Raw genomic sequence first — 25,534 nt, forward strand, 5'->3', positions numbered from 1 at the left:
TAGTTGGTTAAATAGAAACAGATCCAATCTATTACAACACAAACAACAGCCCTAAGTTTCTTCCCAAAGAGAAATTGATGATTGGGCCCAAGAGCACAAATGACAATATAGAATATATCCTAATGTATGAGTGATTGAATGTATTAGGATCATATTTGATTTATATATAAGTAATGTTTTTATATTATTTTACTGTATCTCAGGTATCTGAAAGACAATGCCACCAATGATATCAGAATCTTCACTTATGCTGTTGGTCCTCATCCCATTCCAACTGCAGTATTAAAGCAAATGGCCACTCGCACTGGTGGACAGTACACTGTTATTACCACAACAAGTGGGGTGCGGACAAAAATTCAGGTGGGAATTGATTTCTGTTATTAATGTTTATTTCATATATAGGAAGCTATTGCCAGATTTATGTGTCTGAAATCTCAGAGGTTGAAATCTTATTGGTATATTAGTTGATGTTGTTGCTGTTGTTGAGTTGCCACGGATTATGACACTGAAGTTATGGGAGGAAACTGGTAACCCTCCTGGGGTTCCTCCAGAGGTCTTCTGTCCCAGATATTGGTCAAACTTGGCTTTGAATTTATCTATGCTTTCTGACTGGATGTTAGAGGTAGGTGTCACTGGAAAAACAGCACCACCTGGGATCTCCACAGTCACCTCCAGTGACCATCCACACATAACTTTACTAAAGCCCCTGCTCACCAGGGCCAGTTTGAGTGTGTGCATCACTGTGGTATCCTACTCACTTCACCATGTTAGAGGTAGGGGTGTAAGTGAAAAATTGGCACCTATGGCTTGAACCTGGAACCTACTTGTTGTGCAGGAGTGCTTACTGATTACACTGCAGTCAGCTCAAATGACCACTTAACACTGGGCTATTTCTTTATTCAGGTTGTTCCATAAATCAGTGTATCAATGTAATTGCATTAAAAGCCTTTGAACATTTTTTTCTCATTTTAGTTTATTTTCTCTTGTCATTCTTCTATGAAGTAATTCTACAAGAACAAAGCTAGAGGGGGCTGTGCCAATAGATGGAGTAGTAGGGAAATTTTTGAGTGCCAGGTGCAAATCTTAGTGGAAAGATGATAGAGATGTGTTTGGAAAGGGAGTTGATGATGGAAACCACCAAGTTAAAGAAGAGAGCCAAGCATAAGTATGCACAGAAAAGGGTGGTGGATGGAAGGGTGGTAGATATGGCATTAATGAGTTATGTAGTGGATACTCACTGGCTGAATGGGTTAGTGTCCTTACTTGTGGCAAAGGTTAAGGGGACAGCAGTTGATCCCTGCCCCCAGCAAGTTGGATCAAGGGCATAGTTCATTAAGTTCCATGCTACAAAATCTTAAGTAACAGGTACCATCCTAGCCTTCTGATAGGGGAGAATTCACAATATTAAAAGGGTATTGGGAATGTGCAGAATGTCTCTTATGGTAGGAAGGGAGAAGACAGAAAGATAGGGGTGAATGGAGAATGGTTGTGTATGAATAATGCTGTGATACATGAAAAGGATTGTGGGCTGGGGTGGTGTGAGTGATTATGTGTGAATGATATTTTGGCACAGCCCAAAAGGATTTCTTTTCTCCCTGTTTTCTCTTTTTCTGCATGATTGGGGAAAGAGGGGGGGGGGATTGCTGATTAAATGAGGCAGCTTTGCTGTGGATGTGCTGTGCCTTGCTACACTGCTTCTGACCCAGGAAAGTGGTTGATTTGCTGGGATGACCCATCATCCAGGAGGAGCCAAGATAAGAGGGAGGGAGGGGGCTGAATGGAATAGAATATGTGGGGATGAAATGGGTGGGAGTGGATTTTAAGCCTTTGTTTTTTTGGCTACTTCCTTTGTAAGGGGGAAATAGTTATTAGTATATGTATGAATGTATATATTAGATGGAGTAGCAATTTGCTTATTCAGAATTTGGATATGTAAGTATAAAGTAAGGGTGGAGCAACTCAGGGACCAAATGAAAATTAGAGTAGGGGGGGGGGGGCTGGCCCCTCCCTGAACCTTTCCCCAACACACACACACACCACCAACACCAATTATATAACTGGCAACCATTTTTTGGTCCAAACAGGAGATTACTGGAAAATTTTCAAAAACATTGAGGGAATTTTGATGAAAGAATAATCAGTTTCAGATCTTATTGTTTTACATATATGCAGTTTCCTGTACTTAAAAGGTTTGATAATAAAAAAGTCTCTTGATATTTTTATCTGAATTATAAATCATGCATTTTCCCATTACAGGAATCATATATCGATATGTTGTCGGAGCCACTTGCCCAAAGTGGAGTGCACACTAACCACTATACATCTGCGTATACAAATGCTGTGGTAATGAGGCCTGGATAGTGTTTTATGTTGTGTATCATTTGTATGCACAGTTCATCACCATTTCCTTGGATCCTTCTGTTTCACTTAATATCTGTTTTAAACTTATCAAGACACTTATGTGCCACCATCTTCATGATTTTTAGTTCCACCTCATTCTCTTCACCTAAACCCATTAATTTTCTGTTTGTGTATTTAGTTATTCTTTTTCTTCCTCATAAATATTTTCATATGTGCCAGTGCACAATGTATTCATCCCCTCCAGCTGCAGTTTGGTGTTCCTGTAATCATGCTGTGGCTGGCCAGCATAGAATGGATTTGTCAGTGAATGTTGCATCTTGGATAAAGGCTTCTGCAAGCAATTTCAGCATGTGAACAGAGAACAAATAGATAATTGCATGGTATTGGAAACATCTACATTTTTTCTTCATGAACACATGATAGGGTAATTCCTTTACGTTAGTTATTTTCATCAGATGTAACTATGAATTGGATGTTGCTCTTGCAAAAGCCCCAAGAATTGTAAATGTGACTAATAAATGTGTTCTTTTCCCTTAGCTACCACCCCAGTTGTCACATATCAAATTGGGTGTTGGGTGATACTTCTTGATTAATGGTATTCTTTGCACAGCTTTAATAGGTCTTAGTGTGAAAAGTTTTAAGTAATGCTTTCCCTTTCTGACACAGTGAGGCTTTGCTTTGCAAAGGAGGTGTTTTCCATGAAGCTTCTTAATTTTCTTTCCTCTAGATATGTGACATGTCTTAAAAATATCACAATCAGAATTAAGCATTGATATTTGTATAATATAATAGCATGCCATAATAGTTTCTATGAGATTCGAATTATCAGGATTCCATGATAGGACATTGAAAAAATTGTATTGATTGAAATCTATTTTAAGTCACAAGATTTGTTAAATTATCATAATTTTATTATTTATTCAAATTCTGTTTCTTTTGATATATTGCGTGACTGAAAATTTTACTTTTTATAGTTGAGATTGATTTTCATCATAGGCAAAAATGACGTATATGCAAGTGTGAAAAAGTACTTAGCCATTTTCACTCATTCACATCCCCTGGAAGTTCCAGCATTTCTCTTTCAGTTGTCAAAATATCTCTAAAGCTTGGTGTAAGCATGATTCTGTGTTATCAAGTTATGAAGTGAAAAGGCATTACCCATTATGTAATTAGATTTTCTTTGCCATTTTTTATCAATGTACCTTGTTATGTTCTACACATATTAGTACACATAGGTTCACAGTTTTTATTTAAAACTGCAAAAGTTGTGGCAAGTCTGGTGCCGCTCACAGCAATGTCAATTTCTTTATAAACATATTATGTACCCTGATCCAGCACAAGTTCATTCAAAGGTCCACAACACCTCTTTCTAGGACTATTTACATGTGATTGCCCAACCTGGATACCCGACTCACCCAAATCCTGCGTCTATGATAACATTCTATCAAGACCAGTTGGTAAGCTGTTTGTATTTAGAAAAACATGAAAAAAATCTTATAGGACCAGTCATGTCATGACACAACTTGCTTAGAAATAGCTGTCAAAATAGAATTATTTGTAGACATTTCTATGCCAGATTAATCATGTAAGAAAGAGTGAGGGGAAAAAAAATCCAGCAGTCTAAGTACCCAAAATTATTCCTGGCAGAGAATTGTCAGTAGACCCTTCATTTAGTTTCCTTAATATATTATTTTCAGGAAAATAAGCAACATTTTGAATATTTTCTTTTATAGTTTTTTGATTGCTTCTCATTGGTTTACTTATTAAGGTACTACCTCTACTTAATAGATATTGTTATGAATAGATGGTTGATGCATCTGGGTCAAAGGCAACTTGAGAAGGTATATTGGATGTAGGATGTAGTAGCATGCCTATTGATCTTGACTAAATAAAAGTATTGATTCTGCCATAAAGGGAAATGCTGGAATTTGGAGAAAAAAATTAAAGAGTTCTATGGGTGTAAAATCCATGTGTTTAAAGCTTCTCATGGGTTAGAGACAAAATGCTTGTGTATTTGTCTGATAAACTTATGCATGCTATCATTCATGAGGATGGACATTCTTCACTTATACCCATGTGAGTTCCTAGATTTGTTCCATATGTTATCAGAAAACTGACACATTTTTATTTTTCATGCTTTAAACTGTCTTCTTTTTCTTTCTTTTTTCACATTCTGTTTGTATTGATTAACTTTATAATATGAAATAGAAACATGAAATCAGCCTCAACTTGGTATACTACTTTCTAATCCTATGAAACTTTATTTTTGGTGGAGGAGGATGAATTAATTTTCTGCTTATGTAGTGAAATGCATGGTTTCTTTTTCAAATGCATGGCTTCCTTCCTGCATGATGTTCATGTGACTACATAATTCTTTTGTGTAAGTGTCCCTACAATTAATATTTTTACAAAATTTAGATGTTTTTCCACACAAAGGAATGGTGATGATAGTTAGTAAAGCATACTCATGATACAGTTAAGTGAAATATACATAGATTTTTCACAATTTGCTTGCATTTTTTAAATAGAGTTTTTATCTGTATATGTGAAAAAATTGGAGAATGATATCAGTGTATAGATTGATTTATGTTTTACATTCTGCAGACTGAAGACTTGACTGTTTCCCTCACTCTACCAGTTTTCAACAAGTCAGAAGAAGCAGTAAGTTGTTATATTTTAACTGTCTGATTTGCATTGTATGTCATACTGGTTGATAGAATTTGAAGTAATAATTGTAACTTATTTATTCTTTTCTCACACAAGAATACTTCAAAATTGCTTGGAGTGGCAGGCATAGATGTTGCAGTGAAAACACTGAAGGACTTGACCCCATTTCAAATTCTGGGACCCAATGGATATGCTTTTGTAGTGAATAATAATGGGTTCCTTGTACTTCATCCTAAGCTGAAGGGTCAGGTAACATATCTGCAGGTGAGTTATATTGCTTTTTTCAGTACAAAAACTTTGCTGGGGGAGTAAAGGGTGTAATTATTGCCATATCAAAGCAAAAACAATGTGTGTATGGCGATGTGCTTGCAGATGAGAGGATCTACCACTTACTGACAGATGAAAGGTAGGCATAGGTAGTAGATAACACTGTACAGGGGGTCACCGCAATTCGACAGGGATGGGGTGGTCTATCATCAGTCAAACCTGGGTTCTGTTGAATCATGATGCAGTTTTTCCCATAGGAGTACATTGTAATTAGTGGGGATAGGGACTGACCTCCAGCCCAGACCCCCCCAAAATATCACTATGACCTCTAAAAAACACTAACTTAGACTAAATCAGTAATATTAAAGGCTTCATTTTTATCTAATTTTGTTTATTAAACACATTAAGCTGCTGTACAGTACATTTTTGGTGGTGGATGTTGTGGCCTGCAAGTCCTCCCACAGTGACAAGGCATGCTCCTGCACAAGCCCCATGCTGATCAGCATCTTGTGTTGTGTCCTGTTCTCTATCCACTTGATCAACATGTCCTCCATTGTGTCGAGATGGGAGTCCCTTGAGCCACGGAGAACAAGGGAAGTCGTGGAAGATGCTGATGCAGCGGCCTGGTGGTGCTTGTCCCTGTTCTTCCAAATCGTTGATACTGTTGATCTTGGGACACCCATTTCTGCTGCAATGGCAGAATGAGCCATACCTACCTCACACTTTCATATAAGCTCAAGCTTATCTTTGAAAGGCAGGAAAGTGTGTTTCTTAGGGGTGGGGCCGGAGGTGGATTTGCGCGGCATGGTGGTGGAACAGTGGAGTGTGGCTTGCCTCGACGATGGCTGGTGCGAGAGTGAGACAGAATGGTGCATCGGGAGTGGCAGCAAATTCGACCGGGTGCATGGTGCGCGAGATTTGAATGTCGAATTATCGAGTCTGGCCGTCGAACCTTGAGGGTTGGGTATAAATTAGCTACTGTCGAATTTGCGATAATTCGAATTGTGAACAGTCGAATTGCGGTGACCCCCTGTACTTTCAATCAGCTGAGTGGTCCCTAAATAGTGCTCCTAGTGTACTATCACTCTGAAAGTTGAGCTTACCACAGACCATACACTCTTTGGTCAGATGGATGACTTCTATTTTACCTAGTTGTATTTACCTAGTTGTATTATACAGGAAGGGAAGCTACGCTCGTAGTGACCCATCTTTGTATCTTGCAATATTTAGTTTGTTCTTAAATTCTTGTATGGTGTTTGCACACGCTATTGCTTTGTCCAATTTGTTCCAGACATCCATCACTCCTCTGTATGGAAAACTTTTTTTTTTTTTTTTTTTTTTTTTCAGATCTCTTCTATAACTCTCCTTTTTGAGTTTCTTTTCATGTTCTCTTGTTTTTATTTTATCCCACTTTAATAGGTCTTCTCTGTCAAGGACTTCCATGCCTTTCATGATTCTGTAAATGCCCAATAGATCTCCTCTTTCTCTTCTTTGTTCCAGGGTTGGTAGTTCCAGTTTAGACAATCATTGCTCGTATGTCAAGTTTGAAAGTGTTGGAGCCATCTTTGTTGTTGCTCTTTGGATTTTTTATATTTTCCTTATATTCTTTTTTTGTACTGGGTGTCTATGGTGTTCCAGCATACTCCAATCTTGGTCTTTTCAGTGTGACTAGTATTTTTCTACCATTTCCTCATCCAAGTAATTAAAAGGCACCTTTATTGACCTTAATAAATTGCAGATTTCTCCGACTGTTTTGTTTATATGCTTGTCTGGGGACATGTCTTTGGTAATAATTACTCCTAGGTCCTGTCCGGAACTAACTCCCTTTACTTCCTATGCACTGATTTTGTATTGGCCAGATATTCTTTTTTTTTTTTTTTTTTTTTTTTACTTTTTCCAAATTCCATTATATTACATTTCTTAATGATGAAGTTCACTTCCCACTTTTGACTCCATTCCCAGACCTTGTCCAGGTCTCTCTTTAACAATTCACAGTCTTTTTCTGTGCTTCAGTAGTTTTGTGTTGTCTGCAAAGAAGTTCATGTAGCATTCTACACCTTCATCCATGTCATTTACATATATAGCAAACATTATCAGACCCAATACTGAACCCTGTGAGACTCCACTTATCATTTTTTTCCAGGTAGAGTTTTTATCTCTGAGCATCACTCTCATGTTTCTCCCATGCAAGAAATCTTCCATCCATTTCAGTAATTTTCTGTGTACACCTATTGTTTCGAGTTTTCTTGATAGTTTTTTGTGTGGTACTTTATCAAATGTCTTTTGTAAGTCCAGGAAAGTACAGTCTGCCCATCCATCCATTTCTTGCATTGTATCTATTAACCTTGAGTAAAAGATCAAGTTTGTGGCACTTGATCTTCCTATCTAAAACTGAATTGTTTTGGATTTAGTATATTGTTCTTTACCAGATGTTTAGTCCATCTACTTTTGATGACTTTTTCACAGATTTTGGCTATTGTACTTGTAAGGGAGACTGGTCTATAGTTTGTTAGGTTTTCCTTGTCACCCCCTTTATATATTGGCACAATATTGGCATATCTACGGGTACTTGCTGGTGCTGATGCAGAAACCCTAGATCCAGTTGAGTAGAGGATGTGCTTACATTGATCAGTTCAGAGATGTAGGCATTAGTGCTGCTGCTATATAGCTTATGATGCCCACAAGTCTCAAGACTCTTAGGTATTGTATATGATCTAAACAATAGTCTTGAAACACTCAAGCATTGCCTGAACCTACTCTCTGTGCACTATCTCATTTTTCACTTTTGACATAAGTCATAGCCATATGTTGTAATGAAAGAGTCATAGTAGTTTATTTACTAGTATTGAACAGGTATTTAAAATCTTTAACCCAACTTCTCATTCTCTGTTGGTAGGAAGGGCACTGAAGGTGCATATCTAGAATGGCTGCTCTGACCCCAAATATATATTATGCTTATGATAACAGATTAGTTTAGTCTACTTCACAAAATTTCATATAAAAAGGCAAAAATGGATCAAATTAGAACATTTCTCTAATCATTGTATTTGCACAGGGAGCCTGGAAAATTTAGGGTCCTGTGGCATGAACATGGACATCAATTGAACAACTTATTCGACTGTTTATACCAACATTGTCACAATCTTAATTTTTTTTCTATATATTAGCCTTTCTATAGATTATCCATAAAGATGGAATAGCTTTTATGTGAGAAATTAGTAGCAACAGGTAATAAAGTCTGTGTTTTTCAATAGGTAGAACCTAAAACATACTCAACTTTTGATTTTTTCCCCCATAGGTACAATAAATCTTTATTCCTGTTATCTTCATAGCAGTTGATAAAAACTGGTAGATCATGGCTAGTAGCTATTTTTTTTTTTCTTTTTAGAAATTCCTTTGTATTTCATATATACCTTTATAAATGCATGTGGTGGTCATACAAGGTAGCAAAGCTGCCCATTTTCAGAACCCGTCAACCCCCTCACCTCTCTCAGGAGGTGAAGATCTGTGAGACTGACACTTAGTCTATGGACTGGGCCCAAGATCTCTCTCAAATTCAACTATATTTTTTTCACCTTTTTACATATTAAGAGCTGACAAATGGTGACTGTTCCCCATCTCCTATCACTTTCAACTGATGACATAGAAACAGTCTCACACTGTTACTTCCATCACCTCCATTACCACTGTAGTAACTACAATTTATTCTTTTTAACTTTTACCTTCTATGGTTTTGTATTTCTTCTTTCACTTTCAACTTTCCATCACTGTCATTTACCATATCTTTTTGTAAGAAGTAAGTAAGGTTTCTTTATGGGGTGAATTAAATGGTGGTAAAAGTGGTCTTTTTTCCCGAGTAATATTACACTTGTCTTGTCAATTTACACCAAGGGACTCCCAACTGGGATCCTCAATTTACTCACTACGTCACGACTTCCCAAGTCCAGTGATCTTTACTCTTACATCTTTTACTCCTGTGAACCAATCAATTTTTCTCTTCCTCCACCCCTTCTCCAATCAGAAAGACTGTTACAAACGTCTTAAACAATACTGCTTACCCAAGTAATCACAATATTGATGCATGACTGGCTTAGTTTATATATTGTTGGATCAACATAATATAGCAATAGAATGTGGTCCCTAGTGGTTGTTTATAAACTTTAGACAAGGAGCAAGTTTATGCAACTCCTTCGAGGCTATTATTTACCAATCACTCAACTCATAAAATTTAATTCTCGCCACCTACCCCTCTATCTAACTTACTTGTCTACCTTTATTTACCAGCCTCTTACACACACTAATAAAACACAAACATTCTAAAGTTTCTTCCTGGAGAGATCTGTTGGAGAGCCTAGGTACTGTTGCCAGCCACTGTGGAGATGTGGATTTTCCACTTGGTTAAACTTGAGCCAGCAGTTATTATTATCATTACTATATATGGAATACATTCTGTAGTTTATGTTCACTCACCAGATGAACTTTAGTCAGCCCACATATTTGTATGATTTATATTTTTCTTTTTCTTACCCTTTACAATTTATCTTTGCTGAATTCTTTAAACACACATATTTGTGTCACTATACTCTTACACTAGTTTACTTGACATTATATAATCTTTTTTAATTATGATTTTATTTGGTTTGAATAGTTATGATTGAGTTTGTCATGCATATGTTAATTCCAGGATTTGCCACATGTGGATATGACAGAGTTGGAAGGTGATAGTGAAGCAATGAAGTCACTCCGTGATGACATGATCAGGGGACACAGTGGTGTGAAGCGTGCTTATACCCATGTTATTTTAGATGAAGCCCATCTTATCTTATATAATGGGGTCAATTATGCTTATGCACCTATCAAAGATACACCTTACAGGTTAGTTTGTATTATTTCATATATTTCATTCAATAGGTACATAAAAAGAGTTTTATTTGTTATCTTAGAGATTAATTCAGATTTGTTCAGAAGAAACATAGTAAAAAAAAAGTTGGAGCTTTTACTTTAGTTTAGTTTTGTTTCATAAAACTAATTAAGTTTTAAATATAGACAATAGCTGAATGATCCATCTACCATTGTTATCATTACTGTCTGATTAGAGGAAATTTGCAAAGTTTCTCATCAGTTTCATTCCATCAGTTTGCTATCATAATTTTTGTTTTAGGAATCATAATACCTGCATCAGAAAATGAAGACTTTGTAAGGATAGTTCCTTGAAATTTTAATGAAGTACTCTAATAGATTTGGGTAGATACTGTAGATTCTTTATCATTATTTTAGTGTATGGTGCATCTTCTTAAGATAGTACAATTATTTTTTCCAAGTAGTGGGGTTTGGATAAGTAGTTTGGCATGAAGTAACGGTGTTTGTTAGGGTAAAATTGTTGCTGAATTCTTCAATAGCAAATCAGCAAACACTGCAGACAGTGAAGTTATCTATAATGTGATATATAGTCACCAACACAGAATAGGTTTTGCCACAGAATCAGATTGTATTAGCTGCAGTTACCACACAAGACACAGAATGCCCTACTGTACCCATGCCCAGACAACAATGCAAAATATCTTCCTTGAGTGATTCGTGGGTCAATCCAGAGGCCATTTCCAGTCACCTGGGAGCCATGGGTCTCCTGCAAGAGAGACCTGGGTCAGTGGATTGATTAATTAATTGATAGTACCAGCTACACTGTATCTAGATAGGAGAAAATGGCATTTTAGAATGTGTATTGTCCCACTCTTCAACCAAATAATTTTTTACCATTGATATAACTTGATCCAGTACTGTACTACCTACATACTACTCCACTACTAAAATAACATCTGCTCTGAATTAAGAGCACTCTTAGAGGTTGGTCATTATTGTTTATGTTGTTGTTGCTGTTGTTTGTTTTGTTTTGTTTTTCAGAGGAAGCTGATTTCCCTCATAGATATAATGCATAACTAAACAAACACATAAGAAGGTACTTTGGGAACATTCCATATGTTCAGGGTGGCAAATGAAAGAGTTCACACACTAGTATTGGTACAATTTATAACAACAAGACAGAGTGTGTGAGTCTTTGACCAATGCAGATACAAGACTACCTACCCTGCATGGGTTAGGTCCAACATGGGGTAGGTCCAATGTGCGTTCACAACTTCCTTGCGCAAACCTGCTAGGTGGCTTTATATGTACATATTTATATAAATGATTATACATACACACAATAGGCTCCCATGACATAGTTCGGCCACCACCTTTCGGTGTCATCACCGAGGAAACAACATTCGTGGTAGGGAGCAGACAATTACAAGAATTATAAATACAATAAAATGTGTTTCAAGAAAACACTGGCCAGGATAATATGTCATATGTCTAGGACACGAAACAAATACAATAAGATATACAACAATACATAGGACAATGGGAAAATACAATAAGTACACAGTTTGGCAGACAAAAATAGAAGAGCTCATGAATATAACCAAAGATTACATTCCCCTTAGCTATGCCAAGCACAACTGAACGATAGAAAGGAAAAACAGGGTGGGGGAGTATTATTTTTGACTAGTAAAGACTTAAATGTGACAAAAATAACAGAAGGAAAGAACAGTGTAGAATTAATTATGATAAAAGTTGAAAGCAATTACATGAAAATAGAAAATTTGTAGTAGTGTATGTGCCCCCCAAAACACAGTCCTAGACAGAAAGTGATCATTCCAATCTGTTGGAAGATACAAAATATGAACTAATATACTGAGAGAAAGAAGAAATATAGTAATTATGGGTGATTTTGATTTAGAAGAAATATGTTGGGAAGAAATGACAGTGAAGGGTGGAGAAGACCTCTGGGGAAAAATACTACTTGATATGACCTTTGAATACACAATGATTCAGTGGATAAAAGAAAATACCAGATACATAAACAATGAGGAACCATCGAGACTGGATTTGATACTTATGTCAGAACCTGAAATTGTGGACAGAATTCATTACAAAACTCCAATAGAAAAGTGACCATGTATTAATAGAATTCAAACTAAAAGAGCAAATGGACTTAAGAAGAAATGCAAAACATAGAAAAGGAAGACTAATGTACTGTACAACAAAATTAATTTTGAGAAACTCAAAAAATTCTTTTGAAACTCAAACTGGGGTAAATTCCTAAATGAAGAAACAAAGATGGAAGAGAAATGGAATATGCTAAAAGAAATTTATAATGAGAGAATGAACAAATATGTAACACAGCAAAAGCAAGGAAGAGTATACATAAAAAGCTGGTACAGCAAAAAATGCAGTGAGGCTAAAGATAAAAGAGACAAAGCTTGGAAAAGATGAAAAAAGACAAAAAACGAGTAAATGGCAAACATACATCAAACTAAGAAATGATTATGTAAAAATATGTAGATATGAAAAGAGAAACTATGAAAGAGATATAATAGAAAAATGCAAGGAACAACCTAAACTAATTTACAGGTATGTAAATGGTAAACTAAAAAATAAACAAGAAATGGAAAAGCCGTGCCAGGGAAATTATGAATATACAGAAGAAGTAGAAATGGCTGAAATTATGAACAATCATTTCAAATCAGTATTCACAATTGAAAGTTCACAGAACTGTGAGGGAATAGAGAGAGATCCCCCCCCAATGAAGGAAATAACTGTAACACAGAAGGAAATCAGAGACCAAATGAAAAACCTTGATGTCAGAAAATCACATGGTCTGGATGGAATTGCAAATTGGATACTAAGAGAATGCATAGATGAGTTGATGGACAAAATATACTATAGAATGAAATACTCACTCAAACAAGGAAAGGTACCACAGGACTGGAAAAATGCAAATATTGTAGCAATATATAAAGGAGGAAATAAGGAAAATCCAACCGACTACAGACCAGTCTCCCTAACAAGCACAATAGCAAAAATATGTGAAAAAGTTATCAAAAGTAGATGGTTAAACATCTGAAAGAAAAATCTATACAGAATCCAAATCAATTTGGATTTAGACAAGGAAGATCATGTACAACAAACCTGATCTGCTTCTATTCGAGACTAATAGAAATAATACAAGAAAGGGATGGATGGGTGGATTGTGCCTTTCTAGACCTACAAAAAGCATTTGTTAAGGTACCACACAAAAAAATTATAAAAATAGAATCAATAGGTGGCATCAAAGGAAAATTATTGGAATGGTTGGAAGACTTCTTGACTGGGAGAAAAATGAGGGTAGTAATTATAGAGAAACACCCAAATTGGGAAGAAATGATAAGTGGTGTCCTGCAAGGTTCGGTATTGGCTCCAATCATGTTTGCCATATATATAGATGACATGGATGAAGGAGTGGTGAGTTATATGAATTTCTTCACAGATAACACAAAAATAGTAAAGTTAGAACAGAGAAGGATTATGAATCATTACAGTTAGACCTAGACAAAATCTGGAAATGGACTCAAAAGTATGAAGTAAACTTAAATATCAAGAAGTGTAGAATAATGAAGTTTGGAAAAAGTAAAAATAGAATATCAAGAAATTATAGAATTGGTGAAGAAGTCAAAAAAGTGAACTCAGAAAGAGACCTTGGAGTAATAATCAGCAAAGACATGACACCAAACAAACATATCAGTTTAATTAGTTGGAGAAACCTTCAACCTATTAAGGTCAATGAAAGTGGCATTTGACTACTTGGATGAGGAAATTTTAAAAAATATTAGTTACACTAATAAGACCAAAACTGGAGTACACAGCAACACTATGGATACCCAGTACTAAAAAGAATATAAAGAACTTAGAATACAAAGAGCAACAACAAAGTTGGCACCAACTCTCTCCAAATTAACATACAAACAAAGATTGTCCAAATTGGAATTACCAACTCTGGAACAAAGAAGAGAAAGAGGAGATCTGCTGACTATTTATAGAATCATAAAAGGAATGGAAGTCCTTGATAGGAATGATTTATTAAAATGGGACAATGATCAAGAGGACATGAAAAGAAACTCAAAAAGGATAACTATAGAAGAGATCTGAAAAAAATAGCTTCCCACATAGAGTACTGGATACCTGGAATAATTTAGATAAAGAAACAGTGTGTGCAAACACTATTCAAGATTTTAAGAAAAAACTTGATGCTGAAAGATACAAAGATGGGTCACCACGAGCATAGCTCTCTTCAAATACTGTATAATACAAATAGGTAAATACATATTTATTTACACAAGATATATACAGAATAGATATCAGTTAGAATGGCAAAACTTTGCACATCAAGGCAATTGTACATACTAGTGTCACTCGACCATCAAGGCATTGTACCTTTTGAACATAAATGATACGAGTGGTGAACAAGGGGTAACGCATTAGGAACATTGAGTTTTGGGGGAAGCTGGGTAAATGCAGGTATGGGAACCTGAGTCTTCTTAGGCCTATCAGAATGTAGAACCTCACTAAGTCCCTGAGAAGGGTAAAAAAAACCCTGAACTTATTGGGATGAAGCCTCTGTGTCACCAGAAAAGAACCAGTGAATTTGTTGTTTGATTTAGACTGTTGCTCTGGCATTTGTTTAAAAACATGATCACAGATTTGGATGGAAACAGGTAGCCTTACTATGTTGTTTCTGTATCATGTTTGATATAGACTCCTGAAGATTTCATCTGACAGAATCATATATGGTATGCAGTGTATGACACTGAAACAGGGAAAAAAATACTTTTTTATTTTCCAGAGCCATTTATCATTTTTTTTTATAATTTCACCAGAGCCATTTTTTAACTACCAGAGCCATTTTTTATACTTCCAGAGCCATGTTTTTGCAGGTTCGATTTCCTTCAAACTATTGGAAGGCTAACTCATTACTCATGTGCATGGAAAATATATATTTTTAAACAAATCAGCCTTTAATTTTGGGGGGAGGGGGATGGGTGAAACTGATTGGCAGAGACAGTGCCTCTGTTTCCACTGGCAGTGGTTGGGAGTGGAAATGCATGACAAGCCTTGCAAAACACCATTAGAGTACCATCACTGCCCCGATCCACTTCAAGCCAATCTAGGTTCCACGAGCGTATAGTAGATTCATGCTTTACTGGTTTTCGTTTTCCTTGGCCCTTGCCCGTAGAGTATGAATTAGGCTTTGCTGGTCCAGAAGTGGTTACTGCCGTCAAAACATTCTCCCTCGATTCTGAAAAGACTGAATCTGAGGGCAAACCATCTTCACTCATCTTCACTCATCTTCACTCGCTTCACAAGAAATTGCTCCATGATGTACGATCATCGAAAGTTTGGCATGGACGTGACGTACAAATGTACACCTAGCTACCGTAAACCTAAGCTAGCTAACGAATTATATTCTTTTTTAGTATTTGTTATTTTCCCTCCAAAGATCCATATTTATGAACTAAATATATCATTATCAAATGTTCATATTTATACTTGAATTTATTTACTTTCAATTACTAACCAAACATTTGATTCTGTTTTGTTTTCTCATAAATACGCAAACGAGGTTATAAATGGGATTTCCCAGTTTCCCTCCTAGGCCTCGAGCGAGTTTGCATGTGTACAGTGTACGTATGCATGCGGTTATGTGGTATTGGGTACATGTAGTCAGTGCGTTGATTGGGCAGCTAGCTGCATGCAACCAATGAACTTCCCTGCATACAGGTACTATGCAATTCGCAACTAGCGACATTATGTAGCACGAAAGTCGTGTAGAGTCTAGTCAACATGTACTATAGTATACGCGCGCATGCAGCTGATAATAGCTAGGCTAGGTAAGCTATTGAACTCTAGCAGCTATACCGCGTAAACATACGTACGTACATCAACAAATTAAAGTTGATTGATGTGTTGCACTTATGATATCGATTGATAATACAATGATTGATCACGGGTAAGTTGTGTTTGCTCTGATCCTTTCATCAATGGTGATGGGATTAAGGGATTGCTAAATGATGGATAATGCATGAAAAACATTGAATCTTGCTGCGGGAGCGATTTTTTTGTGGGGGATCGCTCCCGCTATTGGATTTGCAAGAGCGACATTGGAACTTTCCCGAGCGAAATCACTCGTCGCTCCCGTGTATTTTTTTCGCTGCACTGAAGGTAACTGTAATCTTCAAAGTTGTAGAGAGGACAAATAGGACTATCCAAAAGATTATATGGAAACCTCTTCTCAGAACCATAAATGACATAATGAGGTGTCTTTCCCATTGTTACATAAATGACATAATGAGGTGGCCAGTCTTCCCAAGTTTCCTGCAGATCACAAGCAACAGCCTTTGGATGTCAGGTATTTTCCTATTTGTCTGCTCCACCGGACTCTTAGAGGAGGATAAGCAGTTACAAAAGTCTGGGTAATGTTGTATTGTTTGCAAATGTTGGCAATGACTTCATTCTTAAACTCAGTCCCATTGTCATTAAACAACACTGAAGGAGTAGTGTAAGGACAGGAAATATGGGAGACTAGAACATGAACAACTACTGGAGCAGATTTATTTTGCAAAGGAGCCAATATCACAGAATGGCTAAAGTGATCAACACATACAAGAATGTACACTGAGCCTTGAATGCTATGGGGCAATTGCAAGAGATCACTGGTGACAGTGTCAAAGGAGCAAGAAGGAATAGGATACTCTAGAATAGGAGCAGTGTGAGTAGAACCTTTGTTCTAAGCACAAGACTTGCACTGAGCTACATGAGTGGCAAAGTCTTAATGCATTCTAGGTCAATAATATTTCTTGTGAGCCATAGCCTGAATTTTGTCATGACCTGGGTGACCAGCTTGAGGGGAATCATGAGCAAGAGATGAAACAATGGACTAAAGACTTGTGGATCACTAACTGTGAGACAAGGTCTATACAACTGTTAGATGAAGAATAGAAAGGAGAAACAGGGAGGGGGAGTGTTATTTTTGACTGGAAAGACTTAAATGTGACAAAGATAACAGAAGGAAAAAACAATGTAGAATCAGTTATGATAAAAGTTGAAAGCAACAACATGAAATGTAGAAAATTTGTAGTAGTGTATGTACCCCCCAAAACACAGTCCTGGACAGAAAATGATCATTCCAAACTGTTGGAAGATACTAAATATGAACTGACTGATATACTGAGGGAAAGAGGAAACATAGTAATAATGGATGATTTTAATTCAAAAGAAATATGTTAGGAAGAAATTACAGTAAAGGGTGGAGAAAACATCTGGGGCACCATGCTGCTAGACATGACCATTGAATACACAATAACTCAGTGGATAAAGGAAAATACCAGATACAGAAACAATGAGGAACCATTGAGACTGGATTTAATATTTACTTCAGAACCTGAAATTAAGGACAGAATAGATTACAAAACACCAATAGGAAAGAGTGACCATGTACTAATAAAATTCAAACTAAAAGAAAGAATAGGCCTAAGAAGAAATGAGAAAGATAGAACAGGAAGACCAATGTACAACAAAACAAATTTTGAGAAACTTAGAAAATTCTTTTGTAATGCAAACTGGGAAAAATTCCTAAAGGAAGAAACAAGGATGGAAGAGAAATGGAATACAGGTAGTCGTCGACTTACGACAGAGTTCGGTTCCGACAGACAGGTCGTAAGTCGATCTGGACGCAAGTCGGTCTATATATATACAGTATATATTACCCTTTATATAGTATATATATATATATAATTGTATATTTAGCATACTGAAATAATCTTAGCATCTTTGAACTATGTTGTATAGTATTTTTAACCTTTTCATAATTTCATCTGATTTTCTTTGGGAAACGTAGCCTAGGCCTAAGCATATTGAATAAAATCCTATCATCTTTGACCTATGATATTTAATACTGTATTTGTTAACCTTTGTATTATTTTACCATCAGACTTTCTTTAGGAAACGTATGCATACTGAATAAAATCTTATTATTTTTGAGCTACGTTGTTTAATATTCATTAACTTTTTATCATTTTCGTTAGGAAACGTAGCCTAGGCCTATGCATACTGAGTAAAGTCCTGTCATCTTTGACCTACAAATCCTTTTTTGTTGGTTACATTAAAATCATTGTAAAGCAAAATTAGGAAAAAATATATTTCGAAACACATCTCTTCATTTACGTACTGTACCGAAAACATCGTTATCGACAACAGACTAGGCATAAACAAAGTTTAATGTTACATTTTATTAATCGCAAAACATAAAAATACAAAATGCTGCACCGAACATTTTGTCATCGACAACAGACTAGGCATAAAAAATACTATTACATTTTATTAATTGCAAAACATAAAAATACAAAATGTAAGGCGAAAATAGGATTTTTTTTATTTCACCAAAATACATTCTTTTCGTTTAAGTACTGTACCGAACATATTGTTATCGACAACAAACTAGTCTAGGCATAAAAAGTTTGTTATATTTTATTAATTGCAAAACATACAAACATACAAAATGCAATGCAAAATTAGGAAACATTTTACTTCAAACAAACAAAATGAAAGAATATTTAGCTGGCATGGATGCTGACGCTGCCGGCAGCCTGCCAAAACTATCGTACTCGCGTCTCGCAGCGTGCAGAGTAATGTACTGCACTGCCAGGCATAACATTGCAATTCTATTACTCTATTAAATGTTAGATATTATTGCACCATCTCGTGGTCGTAAAGTCGATCAGTCGTAAGTCGCATAGGTCGTAAGTTGACGGCTACCTGTATACTAAAAGAAATTTATAATGAACAAATATGTACCACAACTAAAGCAAGAAAGAGTATACATAAAGAACTGGTACAACAAAAAATGTAGTGAAGCTAAGGATAAAAGAGGCAAAGCCTGGGAAAAATGGAAAAAAGACAAAAAAATGAGCAAATGGCAAACATACATCAAACTAAGAGATGATTATGTAAAAATATGCAAAGATGAAAAGGGAAACCATGAAAAAAAAATGCAAGGAACAACCTAAACTATTTTACAGATATAGGAATGATAAACTAACAAACAAACAAGAAATAGAAAAGTTGCACCAGGGAAGTTATGAATATACCGAAGAACAAGAAATGGCAGAAATTATGAATAATCATTTCAAATTGGTATTCACAATTGAGAACTCACCTAACTGTGAGCAAATAGAGACAAAAATCCCCCCCCCCCCCAATGAAGGAAGTAAATGTAACACAGAAGGAAATTAGCAACCAAATAAAAAACCTTGATGTTAGAAAATCTCATGTTCCAGATGGAATTGCAAATTGGATATTGAAAGAATATGTAGAGGAGTTAACGGATAAAATATACAATATAATCAAATGCTCGCTCAAAGAAGGAAAGGTACCACAAGACTGGAAAAATGTAAATATTGTACCAATATATAAAGGAGGAAACCAGGAAAATCCAACTAACTACAGACTGGTCTCCATAACAAGCACAGCAAAATTATGTGAAAAAATGATCAAAAGTAGATGGGTTAAACATCTGGAAGAAAAAACTATACTGAATCCAAATCAATTTGGATTTAAACAAAGAAGATCATGTACAACAAACTTGGTCTATTTCTGTTTGAGACTAATAGAAATGATACAAGAGAGAGATGGATGGGCAGACTGTGCCTATCTAGACCTATGAAAAGCATTTGATAAAGGTACCACACAAAGAATTAATAAGAAAAATAGAATCGATAGGTGGCATCAGAGGTAAATTATTGGAATGGGTGAAAGACTTCTTGACTGGGAGAAAAATGGGAGTAGTAATTAGAGACAAATACTCAAAATGGGAAGAAATGACAAGTGGTGTCCCGCAAGGGTCGGTGCTGGCTCCAATCATGTTTGTCATATATATAAACAACATGGATGAAGGAGTGGAGTGTTATATGAATTTCTTCACAGATGACACAAAAATACTAAAGAAAGTAAAAACAGAGGAGGATTGTGAATCATTACAATCAGACCTGGACAAAATCTGGAAATGGACTCAAAAAAGGGAAGTGAATTTCAATATCAAGAAATGTAGTATAATGGAGTTTGGAAAAAGAAAAAACAGAATATCAAAAAATTATAAAATTGGTGAAGAAGAAATCAAAAAGTGACCTCGGAAAGAGACCTTGGAGTAATAATCAGCAAAGATATGACACCAGACAAACATATCAACAAAATAGTCAGAGAAACCTTCAACCTATAAAGGTCAATGAAAGTGGCATTTGAGTATTTGGATGAAGAAATGATAGAAAAAATATTAGTTACATTAATAACACTAAAACTGGAATATGTAGCAGAATTATGGTCACACAGTACTAAAAAGAATATAAAGAAATGTGAAAGAATACAGAGAGCAACAACAAAAATGGCACCAGCTCTTTCCAAATTAACATACGAACAAAGATTATCCAAATTGGAACTACAAACACTGGAGCAGAGAAGAGAAAGAGGTGATCTACTGACTATAGAATCATGAAAGAAATGGAAATCCTTGATAGAAAGGATTTACTAAAATGTGACAATGGAAAAACAAGAGGACATGAAAAGAAACTCAAAAAGGATAATTATAGAAGATATCTGAAAAAATAGCTTCCCACACAGGGTGCTGGACATCTGGAATAATCTAGATAAAGAAACAGTGTGTGCAAACACAATTCAAGATTTTAAGAAAAAATTTGATGGTGAAAGATGCAAAGATGGGTCACCACGAGCATAGCCCCCTTCCCGTATGATACAACTAGGTAAATACCTTGCACAAACACTTTCGCATTATGAGTGAGAACACTGTCTTTTAAGGAGAACTGAGACAGAGGCACAGGCAATTTTGGCAAGGTAGCATCATCCTCAGATGCTAAGGCATGAATGACAGCAGACCAAACAGGGTCCTCACATTGAGTTTTGGCTAAATCTTGAATCACAGCAACAGCAGCTATGGGTATATTACATGAAAATGCACCTGCAACATTGTTTACATATCCTGGGATATGCTTAAAGACTGGATTAAACTCCTCAATAGTAAGAAACCATATGGCTAGGTGGCCTGAAAGATTTTTGTTTTTCGATAAGTTGTGTGACAGCACTGTTCTGTGTAAACTGTGATGGGATATCCAAAACTTATGTCATGAAACTGCTTTAAAGCCCACACCACTGCTAAAGCTTCCAGATGTGTAACTGAGTAGCAAGACACAGCATGATTGAGCTAATGGCTAGCATATGCAATGACACATGAACGACAATCATCTACTTGCTGCATTAGGACACCTCTAATACCTAGACTAAAAGCATCAGTGCAAATGGTAAAAGGAATAGTATAACCTGGGAATGCCAACACAGGTACCTAAGTAAGGTGTCAAGGTGTCAAGGTGTCAGAACTTTTCTGATGAGCATCATGCCACTAGAAGGAAGCATTCTTTTTGAGAAGACAAGTAAGAGGTGAAGCTATGGAAGCAAAGTTTTTTACAAAAGCATGATAGTAGCCTGCCAATCCTAGGAAAGAACATACTTGTTCAACTGTCTTAGGCGTAGGAAAGTTTCTAACAGTTTTGATCTTATCATCTGTTGTATGAATACCATCTTTGTCTACCACATGACCTAAGAATTAGATGCTGGACTTAAAAATTATTATTTGGGAAAATTGAGCTTCAACCCAACTTCAACAAAACGTTGCAACACTAAGGACAACTTATGAAAGTGACTTTCCACATCCTTGGAAACTAGAATTAAGTCATCCAGATACACAAAAAGTCCATTATCCACTAGTCCATGTGAAATGGAGTTATTAAGACGCGATATGCTAAAGGAGCATTCTGCAAACCCATGGGGCATCGAAGCCATTCATAATGCCCTGACGGAGTGGAGGAAGTCGTGATCTTACGAGACTTTTCCTCCAAAAGAATCTGCCAAAAGCCAGCCTTTAGGTCCAAGATGGTGAATACTGTTACCTGTTTCTATGGACAGAAGAAAATCACTCAACACAGGAAAGGCTAATGATCTGGAACTATGACATCGTTGACATGCCTATAATCCATAACAGGGTGGAATGATCCGATCTTCTTGGGCAAAAGAAAGAATTGGGAGTTCCACTTGGAATGAGACTCTTGTATGACACCTTCACTCAACAACTCATCAACTAAAGACTGAGCTATAAGTCTATGAGAATAAGGCAACCTGTAAGAAGGGATGTAGACTGGAGGCACCCCTGGTATAGACAACACAATCTGTAACTCCCAGCCATTCAGCAGGTAAGGCTGAAGCTTGACAATGTGACAATTCAATGAGATGATCTCTTACCTCAGGAAAATCAATGTTACCTCCATATGTCACATACTGAAAGAAATGAGCTGTATCAGTTGCATGTGAATTGAATATGCATTATTGAATAGAAGCTGGTATAAGAGGAGACGAATCCTGGACAGTGTTAACTTAAACGACATCAAAAGAACCTAAATGAACACCAGAAGAGAGTGTGATAGGAGCACCAGTAATGTTGGTTATGGCCGTGGTAATGCAGTCCTTATGAACAGTGGGAGAGTACCCTCTAAAGCAAGATGTCTAACACGAACATAGTCAGGTTGAGATAAGATGTCTGAACCAATTGGGGCATCTGAAATGCACATTGGAACTTGAACTGAACTAGAAGGACTAATAAAATGCTCGCCTACAACAACAGCAGCACAAGAAAGTACAGGAAGGCCTAAAATTTTGAACCCTTAGTTTTTAACCCTGGGCAGAGCATGCACAGTGGTGAGCTATGTATAGAAATAGGCCTGTCTATTGCAGAAATTACATTGTTGTCAAAAGTAACCATACAGCATAGAGGAGATATATCTATAGCATGAGTTGTTAAAGTATCAAAGCCTGAGACAATTACACTGAAGTATGAAATCAGAAACTACCACAAAGTTAACATGAAACACTTTAGCATGGGAAGAAAACCTTAAGGGAATGCAAATAGATCCAAGAATAGACAAGGGAGAGCCTTGTACAGCTTGCAAAGCACTACAAGAAGGTAACAATGGTACATTATACTAATCCTTTAGAGCAGAGTATACCTTGCTGCTCATAAGACTACATTCTGCCCTAGTGTCTAATGTTACAGAGATAGGTATCTGCTCCACATAACACTGAAAGGTAAGGAATTGGGAAGAGACAGCAGCCACTAAAGGGACAATTTTGAACTGGTCACAGTTAATTAGTCTTTGGAATTGTGATATGGGCACTTGTGAAAATGGGAGTATGTTTGGGGACTGAACTATTGTCTGCTTGAAGCTGCAAAATCGTGGAATACTGATGAGTAGAACGGCTACACTGTCCATGGACATGACATTAGCTAGATTGTGGCTGAAATGACAGTCTTGAAAAGTCGAGCAAAACTAGAAGAGGAAGTAGCGTCTACGTACAGGAGTCTGCTTAGATTTTTGCTCATGATGCTTAATAAGGAAACAGTAAACACTAGAATGACCTACTTTGTTATAATACATGCATTAAAGTATGGTAGATGTAGGTGTAGGAGTACTCTGTGTAGGTGTTGAAGACAGAGGAGGTGATGAAGGGGTGCTCTTCTTAGTAGGTATTGAAGACAGAGTAGATGGTGGAGGAGGAGGAAAAACCTCTGTAGTCTGCTGTAAATGGCTAGGTATTGTTGGAGCTAGCAAGGCATGATGGGGACAGTTCTTTTAACTTCTTAGAAAGCTTTGTTGCAAATGAGAATAAAGATTCATATGGCTGATAATTAAGAGAAGAACCAATCCTTAATTCAGAAGGAGTAAGGAACAAGATGTAGAATAGATACTCCAAAACAAGTCGTAGTCTATCTAAAGTGATGGAGTTTCTGTCCAGTGTGAATGTATCAAAGAATCTAATGCTTCAGAGGCTCTAGCTTGAGCACACATAAAATTCTCAGTGCCCATATAGGAGGTAAGCACATCAGCCAATCTGTAGCACCAGAGAAAATTATCACCTATAACATCAACATAAAACATCTTAAGAAAATTTGCTTTGAAAGTGGTGTAATCACAGTTCACAGCTCTTGGGTTGACGTATGAAGCTGACATCATCCCAGAGGCTAGTGAATTGAGACCTTACAAAAGAAATTATTTCTGACCCTTTAATGACATTAGTGTTGATACTATTCTCACACTGTTGTAGGAAGGCAGACGTGGTATAATTAGGATCCTCACCAGAGAATTTAGTAAGAGTGTGTTCCTAGTATAATAGTGTCAGAGTGGGATGAGGCATAGTTAGGGGTGCCATTATGTTATCGTGGAGAAAGGAGGAGACTTTATCATTAGACATATTGAGATGAGTACAATTAAGAGGGCCGGTATGGTTTGACCACTTATAAGCAACATGTACTCAGAAAACAATTACATACACAGTGATGCCTACTTAGGAAACAGTTACAAATATAGAGATGCATACATAAAAGTAGATATGGGAGTAATTACATAGATGCACAGACTACACACATAAATGTTGGCATCATCTGCTTTGAGAGGGAAATTTGCATTGTGAAGAAGTATCCTCAGAAGACAGGATAGGAGACCATTGAATGCAGTATGGCTCTCGTCCACACAGGGAGTAGCTGCAGATCAACAGCCATGCAAGTGATCTTGGTTCACATCTACAAAACCTGGTAATATGAGCATGGAAAAAAAAAGACACTATTATTCAAATGAAACTAGTCTCTCACAATACATGAGACTAGATGAAAAGTAAGGACTTCAAGGAGTAATAATAATAAGACCAATCAAAATGGGTAAACAATGTGGCAAGTAATGGATACTGCATGGGCTGGAAAGTCAATATTCATCTAACAACATTCATGCGCCCAATGATGGAAAAGTTGCAATTATTGCAGCAAGATGTTGAAAAATCTTGCAGTATTATGATGATACAAACTGGGCCAACATAGGAAGTGAGTAGTCTGGATATAAGCACAAACTTTGAAGGCAAAAATGGCTTGGAGTGATGTCCCTCAAATATGAAGCAGTCCAATATTTCACTCGTTGCACTTCCACAATTGTGATAGTCCAAACCTAGCTGTGAAAATGAAGGAAAAACAAGAGAAAAACATATGTATGGAAACACCTTCAATATTAACAAGTGTAGCATAATGGAGTTTGGAAAAAGCAAAAATAGAATATCAGGACAATATAAAATTGGAACCAAGGAGGTAAAGAAAGAGAGATCCGAAAAAGATTTGGGTGTAATCATCTCAAATGACTTGTCCTATGATAAACAGATAAACAAAATTGTCGGAGAATCCTACAACTTGCTAAGATCAATAAAAATGGTATTTACATATTTCGACGAA

General features: G+C 36.5%; 1 protein-coding gene across 1 annotated transcript in view; it reads left to right on the forward strand.

The window, feature by feature from the left end:
• Positions 1-206: 206 nt before the first annotated feature.
• Positions 207-25,534, forward strand: part of LOC143040621 (voltage-dependent calcium channel subunit alpha-2/delta-1-like) — a 57,912-nt gene continuing 32,584 nt past the window's right edge. Inside the window, exons 1-5 of the mRNA XM_076211785.1 lie at positions 207-360; positions 2,257-2,343; positions 4,966-5,022; positions 5,125-5,292; positions 9,980-10,170. Coding sequence (XP_076067900.1) covers positions 292-360; positions 2,257-2,343; positions 4,966-5,022; positions 5,125-5,292; positions 9,980-10,170 — 572 coding nt within the window. The 5' untranslated portion in view covers positions 207-291. The remainder of the gene's footprint in view (positions 361-2,256; positions 2,344-4,965; positions 5,023-5,124; positions 5,293-9,979; positions 10,171-25,534) is intronic.

Source organism: Oratosquilla oratoria, chromosome 29 (genome assembly GCF_046742065.1).
Source record: "Oratosquilla oratoria isolate Oo_2021 chromosome 29, ASM4674206v1, whole genome shotgun sequence".
Taxonomy (NCBI): Eukaryota; Metazoa; Arthropoda; class Malacostraca; order Stomatopoda; family Squillidae; genus Oratosquilla; species Oratosquilla oratoria.